This window comes from Psammomys obesus, unplaced genomic scaffold, assembly GCF_907164565.1.
Source record: "Psammomys obesus unplaced genomic scaffold, mPsaObe1.curated_primary_1811, whole genome shotgun sequence".
Taxonomy (NCBI): domain Eukaryota; kingdom Metazoa; phylum Chordata; class Mammalia; order Rodentia; family Muridae; genus Psammomys; species Psammomys obesus.
Genome location: NW_026595981.1, coordinates 22,724,727 through 22,731,254, shown reverse-complemented (window position 1 = coordinate 22,731,254; position 6,528 = coordinate 22,724,727). Strand labels below are relative to the sequence as shown.

The following is a 6,528-nucleotide window of genomic DNA, read 5'->3' as shown; positions in this document are numbered from 1 at the left end:
AGGAGGTATGAAAGGCCTGAGGCAGGCTGAGGAGTCGGTAGCACCCCCACTGAGAGCGGGAAGTTCTGGGGAGAGGCCCTGCACTGTGCTGGGCATCCAGGATGTCCTTGCTCTTCAGTCACCCTCCACACTCTGACCCAGAGTCCGCGGTGTCTTCCCTCCAGGAAATTGTTGGAGGGGTGAGGGTGAGGGAGGACTGTCTGTCCTCCATACTCTGCAAGTCCAGGGGCATGGACCTGAGAGACTGTGGGGTGGGAAATGAATCACAGGGGGACTCTCCCTCATGGATTTTTGAAGAGCTGATGGTCTGGAGGGCTGTGGAGGAAGGTGACTAGGCTGGCCTGTTGGGCCGCTTTGAACCACAAGCGAGCCTGCAGCTGAACCATGCCTCCCATCTACTCCCCGTGGCCACATCCGCACCCTCCTGGGCTTCTTCGGCTCAGGAGTGAGCCAAACAGGGAAGTGAGTGAAGATCATGGGGAGCTAGAGCTCGGAGATAGTGCTGGGAAAGCCAGGCAACCCAGAGCCTGAGTTCTGATCCAGGGATCACCTTGAACTCAGCTTTCTGCCTGTCAAAGTCATGGTGTCCTTCTGCCGGGTGGGCAGCCTTGTGGAAGGGCGTGCATCGGTGGTAAAGGGACCAGTCCTGTGCACATATCCAGTTTGCCCTGGCTGCAGCTCAGCCTGCCCCAGCCCCATGCCTCCTCTCTCCCACTGACTCATGGTCCATTTTCGTTTTCTTTTCCCTGAGAAGCTAGCTTTGAGGCAGAGACAGTGTGGCCATTTTGTCACAGAGCTCAGGGCTGTACAGAGTGGCACCTGGAAGACCAGTCAGGTGAGCCAGAACGTCCTTCTCCAGCACCATTTTCCCTCCCTCTGGCCTCCCTTGCCACTCAGCAGCCCCTGGCCAGGCATCAGCCAAGCCCAAGAAGGAAGAAAGAAAGACATTTATTGGATACAAACACTTTATTACCCTTAAGTTGGTTAACAGTGAGCAAGTGGGGTAGACAGGTCGGCCTCCCCCAATGCCATACCCTCCCCACAGGACTCCTACCCTTTCCCTCCTACACGCCCAGTTCCAGGCCAGTAAGGCCCTAAAAAATAACTCAATACATTCCAGGGCCAGACCTGGCTGCCACTGTTTCTCTAGGGACTTCATTCCTGCACGGACAGAAAACCTGCTGCCTGATTGTCCAGGGATGCAAGAACCCAGTGTTTGGGAACACTGCTGTTTAAATATTAAACAGGGTTGTCTTGTCCCCCCAAAGGGAGACCTCCTTAAGCTGCCCGGGCCCCCTGAGCTAGGTGCCTCGGAGAGGCTGGACTCACTGTGGCTCTTTTGGGTACCACCACAGAACTGGGTGCCTGGAGCAACATCAGAGATCAATACTTGGTATTTACCCAGCTCCCTCCTGCCCTCCACGGGAGGACGAGAGAGCTTTCTCTCACTGCTCACGAGGCAGGAGAACCAAACTCAGAAGTGGAGAGAAGGACCGAGAAGCCTGGAGCTCCAGTCTCTCTTCTCTGTCTTTAAATATAGGCTTAAATAAGCATAAATATTAAATAGATAAATAAACTGGCTGTTGAAAGGGCTTTGCTCAGGGCGAGGTCAAGTGCTGCAGAGCAGAGTGAGCCACCTCCAGGAAGCTCTGCAGGTACCAAGTGGTCAGGACGCCTCCCGCCCGTCGCTGGAAGGCAGACGTGAAGGTTGGCCTGGTGCTCTGGGTGGGCTGCGCAGCAGGGGCCACCCCCAGGCTTTCCATCTGTGGGGAGGAGACCAAGTCAGGGAGCAGTCCTGACTGCAGGTGAGGGGGCGCCGGGGAGCTGGCCTGTGGGGCCCACTGAGAACAGTAACAGCAGAACCAAGACACCAGCCTGGCCTGCTTCTAGCCCGGTGATCTGGTGCCTCCTTCCCGCCTGAAGGAGGCAGGGTGAGCTGGGGGATCGTCCTCCCAAACACAGGCCTCTGAGAAGATAGTCTTTGAGGGGCCAATGACCCGACCCTCTCCTGACTCCTGCCCTTCCAGATGATCCTTACCTGCTGCCAGATGGTGGTGGCAAAGTTGGCAGCATCTAGCTGCAGCATGTCCAAGGTGGGGGCCAGCTCAGGGGAAATGCCTGCCAGGGCCTGCAAGAGGCCTTGGTGGAGGAAGAGTCCTTTGTGAAGTTGGCTCAGGCACTTTGTCTGGGGATAACAGGAAGGTTGGCAGTATGCAATGGGAAAGCCCCTCTCTTGAGGAGCACCAATACTAGGATATAGGCCCTTCTCTTCTTCGTCCCCTCCCTCTGGTCCCCCTTCTCCAAATACTCACCAGCTGCAAGGCCTGGCTGGAGCAGCCACTCAGGGGAGCCTGCACGATACCCAGAGAGTGGCCGAGCAGCACCAGTTCCTCGGGGTGGCACAGCTTGTAGGTGGCACACTGGAGATGGAAGGATACTGAGGGACGGGCACTCGCCTAGGCCAGGCTATTTCTCCAGCCCAAGTCTCTCTCTCTCGCTGTCCATCTGGCTCCTCAGCTCCCTAAGCCCCAACCAGAGGTCCCACTGCTGTCTCTTCTCTTTCTTCCCTGTCCCCCTCGGGCCCCATGTTCCCTTCCTCAGTGTTTCCTTGATATCCTGAGGGTGCAGTCTGGCCCTTGTGCCCACTAGGCAAACACCATCACTGCTGTGTATCCCTAGCCTACTTCCTTCCTTTGCTCTTGACTCCCCCCCCCCCCTCCCTGAAGCCCTTTTACCCATTGCAGCCTCACTCACCAGCTGCTCCAGCAGCACCAAGTTCCTGGCCTGAATCTTCCTCACTTGCTCCAAGGACTTCAGCAGGAAGGTCCGGGGCAAAGGCGGGGATGATGGCAGAGGGCTGACGGAGACCAGGGGAATGGCCTCCTGTCCCGACCACAGTGTGCTGTGCCAAAGCAGCAGCTGTAGGGCTGAGAGTGGACAGACGGGTCTGAGACAATTGCCACTCCAGCCTCCCTCCTTTCCACACCCAGGGCAGGTAGGTAATCGGGGCACTCACCCATCAGCTTTGTGCGGCTTTGGGCAGAAAGTTGAGCCATGGGTTCTGGGTGATCTGGGCTGTAGCTCTGGGCTCTGCCAGGGCCCAGCTCCAGGGGGCCTTTATACATAAAGCCATCAAGGCCCGGGAGGAAATTACCTGGGGCTGGGGCAACTCAGGCTTAGTAATAACTTCCCAGGATTTATGCAAATTTGTCTATCGCCCAGGACAATGCAGGGGGTTGGGGAAAGGCTGTTTGCGAAAGTTTTGTGAAATCGGGGAATCTCTGTCCCTTCCTTGACGTCTCGCCCCCCCCCCCCCTCAAACTCTCTTCCTCCCCTTCAGCCACACCCAGGCCTGAGTTGCTCCAGGGTGTTTGATCTGAATAGTCCGAAGCTGGCGGAACCCTAGAGGACAGAGGGAACTCAGTCAGACCCTGGGGAGGTGGCAGGCCCAAGGTCATGGTTGCTCCTGTCTCTCTGGCGAACAGGCTTGGGTAGCCCCACTCTGCCCCTTCTTCTGTGATTCTCAAGCCACCCATACCTGGAGCAAAGGAGAGAGAAGGAAGAACCTGTCCTCCTCCTCTCATACCCCTGAGCTCCCAGGCAGCTGCCCCCTGCAGTGCCAGGAGCCCCGATGGCACCCTAGGGTCTTGCTGTCTGTGCCCATCCCACATTTGGATAAAAACCAAATGGTCCAGCGTTCAGGCCGTCCTGTCCCAGGCTGATTAGCTGGGAACTCCCCAATACCCCCTGACTATGACTCATTTCTTTAAGCCCCTGGATCCCGGCAGAGAGACCAGAGGAAACCGGATGTCTGTCCTGAATGAATCAAGACCCTCTGGGGCTCTTTGCTCACCTGACCTTGCCTTTTGGCTTCCCTGCATAACTCTCCTGGCATGTTACCCTACCATAGCCGAGGCTGGGGCATCTGATGTGAGGGGCTGGGACACTCGGTGTCGTGATGGTCTCTGCTCCGTAGAAGCAAGCAGTAGTGTGAGCTGGCTTGAGTGGATGCAGGCTGGGGAGAGAAAGAAGTCTCTCCTAGAATTCTGCCCGGTGTTAGCTCTGGAAGAGACCTCTGCTCTTTCAACCCTGTGAACTGTGCCAGAGAGGGAAATGCCTTGCCCAGTCATAGGTGGTAGAGTTGGAGGGCTACCCCAGCCTCTGTCTCAATCCCGACAGGGTTTGACTGGCTAAAGAGGAGGGGTTCCCTTGCCTGATTGCATCTCACTCACTTTTTGAACTATTGCACCCCCATCTTTTGGACCAAGGAACAGAGTCATCTTTTGATGCATAGCTGACTGGGCTGGGCCATCTCTGGGGCTAGGTTGCCCTCTGGTGGCCATGGATACCCATGACAAGGCAAAATGATAACATGCCATGTCCTAGATAACTCTTTTTGCTTGGGAGGGCAGGGCAGGAGATTCCTTTTTTTGTTTTGTTTTGTTATGTTTTGTTTTTCAAGACTGAGTTTCTCTGTATAGCCCTGGCTATCCTAGAACTCGCTCTGTAGACCAGGCTGTCTTTGAACAGAGATCCACCTGCCTCTGCCTCCTAAGCACCGGGATCAAAGGTGTGCGCCACATTTGCCTGTGAGATTTCATTCTTAAACCTGTTGACTGGCAACAGCTGCCACCCTCATGTATCAGATCGGTGGTTCTCAACCTGTGGGTCTTGACCCCCAGGCGTTCACATTACAATTCATGACAGTAGCAACATTACCCTCATGAAGTAGCAGCTAAAATAATTTTAGGGTTGGCGGGTCACCACAACATGAAGAACTGTATTAAAGGGCCACGGCTTTAGGAAGGTTGGGAACCACTGGCAGAGGTGATGGTGGGATGATCAGGATCGTTATGCTACCATCCTGTTGTCCTGGCAACCAGTAGGTAGGCTGCAGATGAGGGGCGGCCTTGATACAGCGGAAGACCTGGCCCCGGGTCTCAGGACTAGTTGGTAGGTGGCTGGTCTTTCTAAGCCCGTCTTGTTTTGTTGCACTTTCTGGAGAGAGTACAGCTTGGGCAGCGGAGAATGGAGACCAGAGAGCAGGATTTGGAATGTAGCTTACTGATGTAGTACTCTGCCTAGCACACACAGAACACTGGGCTGCATCTCTAACTCTAAAACAGGCATGGCGGCTCACACCCGTCATCCCAGCGCTTGGGCAGTAAAGGCAGGAGGGTCAGAACCAGACTTGGTTTGGGAGGGCCCTAAGGCGCCCAAAATAGTATAAGCAATTGCCACTGCTGCTAGCTGCCAACCAGAACTCCTCGGTAAGACGCTGGTGCCCAAGACACCATAGGCTCCAGCCACAGGACACAGAGAAATCATGCTGGAACTGATCCCAGAGTTTCACCCCTCCTGGCTAGACCTCAGGGTGTGCAGGCTGCCGAGAGAACTGTCATCCACTGCCTAACTCAGCCATGGCGTCTGCATGTTACTTTGGCCAGGCAAAATGCGGACCCAGGGTCTCTGGCATGCAATAGTGGTAGGTCTATACAGGTAACCAATGGCTTCCTGCTTGAACTTGATGCCTGCTCCACAGGAGGGGATTCGCTCTAGGGCTGAAATCACGGTCAGTGTCTATGGCTGGGAAGTCATGGGCCTATGGCAGGGAGGCTCCTGCTCTTGTTCTGATAAACAGACATGGTGTGCTGGTCCAGTTGCCATCTGAATACTCATGTGTATCATTGTCATATTGTCAGCTTTGGTTGGAGGAGCTTCTTTTGTAGTGGGCATGGGTAATTTCTCGTAACTGGTCAAAGTGCTGAGAATAAGTGACAGCTGGATCCAAGGGCCTTGTGGAAAAGAGCAGAAAGAATACAGAACTGGAGGGAGCGCTGTGTTATAGGACATCTTCCTGGAAATGGCATGACCATGGCCATTGCACTTGAGCTCAAAGCCAAGTTGGTTACCTCGTGAGACTTGGCTTGCCAACATCCTATTAGAGAAGAGGACCTCCTAGCCCCAACAGGGGATTTATAAACCTTATGGTAACTTGGACAGGATAAATTTTTTTTCAGTAGCCATGGCAAGGTGCCCACTCGTGGCTGTAGCAACTCCTCCTCCACGTTACTGTAAGAACCCTAAGGAGCCAGGCAGTGGCAGCACACGCCTTTAATTCTAGCACTCAAGAGGCAGAGGCAGGTGGATCTCGGAGTTTGAGGTCTACAGAGGGAGTTAGTTCCAGAACAGCTGGGGCTACACAGAGAAACCCTGCCTTGGAAAACTGGGGAGGGGGCCGGGAAGGAAACCTAAGGAGGTTCACTGATCGCCAAAACAAACAAAAGAGACGTTCAAGGTCATCCTCAGCTATGTGGCAAGTTGGAAGCTAGTCTGGGTTCTGTGATGTGGGGGGAAAAAAGATCAAAGAGCAATGGCTCTTTCCCCTGGATAATTCACACAGGGGCTGAGCAGAACTAAAGTGAGGGCAGGCACTCAGAGGCTGAGCGGGGCAGTGTGCTTTCCCCAACAAACTTTAATCTGTGCAAATGCCATGCCAGACGTTAGGAGCAAGAAAGCCCAGCCTAC

At 54.7% G+C, this 6,528-nt stretch overlaps 1 protein-coding gene across 3 annotated transcripts; it reads right to left on the bottom strand.

Annotated features, from left to right (window-relative positions):
- Positions 1-1,592: 1,592 nt before the first annotated feature.
- Csf3 (colony stimulating factor 3) lies at positions 1,593-3,082 on the bottom strand. 3 transcript variants are annotated; one of them, XM_055620582.1, is made up of 5 exons: positions 3,017-3,082; positions 2,746-2,927; positions 2,313-2,420; positions 2,039-2,185; positions 1,593-1,763 (listed from the first exon to the last, which is right to left on the bottom strand). In XM_055620582.1, the coding sequence occupies exons 1-5, from the start codon at positions 3,054-3,056 to the stop codon at positions 1,599-1,601; spliced, it is 642 nt and encodes a 213-aa protein (XP_055476557.1). In that variant the 5' UTR covers positions 3,057-3,082; the 3' UTR covers positions 1,593-1,598. The 3 variants fall into 3 exon arrangements, with proteins under 3 accessions (XP_055476557.1, XP_055476558.1, XP_055476559.1); XM_055620583.1 differs by having other exon boundaries at positions 2,755-2,927; XM_055620584.1 differs by lacking the exon at positions 2,313-2,420.
- Between the last annotated feature and the right edge of the window lie 3,446 nt (positions 3,083-6,528).

Excerpts from the sequence above, each read along its gene's own strand:
- Csf3 (XM_055620582.1), bottom strand. The coding sequence starts at position 3,056 with ATGGCTCAACTTTCTGCCCAAAGCCGCACAAAGCTGATGG. Across the intron at positions 2,928-3,016 it reads AAGCCGCACAAAGCTGATGG|CCCTACAGCTGCTGCTTTGG; the intron begins GTGAGTGCCCCG and ends GTCCACTCTCAG. Across the intron at positions 1,764-2,038 it reads CCACCACCATCTGGCAGCAG|ATGGAAAGCCTGGGGGTGGC; the intron begins GTAAGGATCATC and ends TCCTCCCCACAG.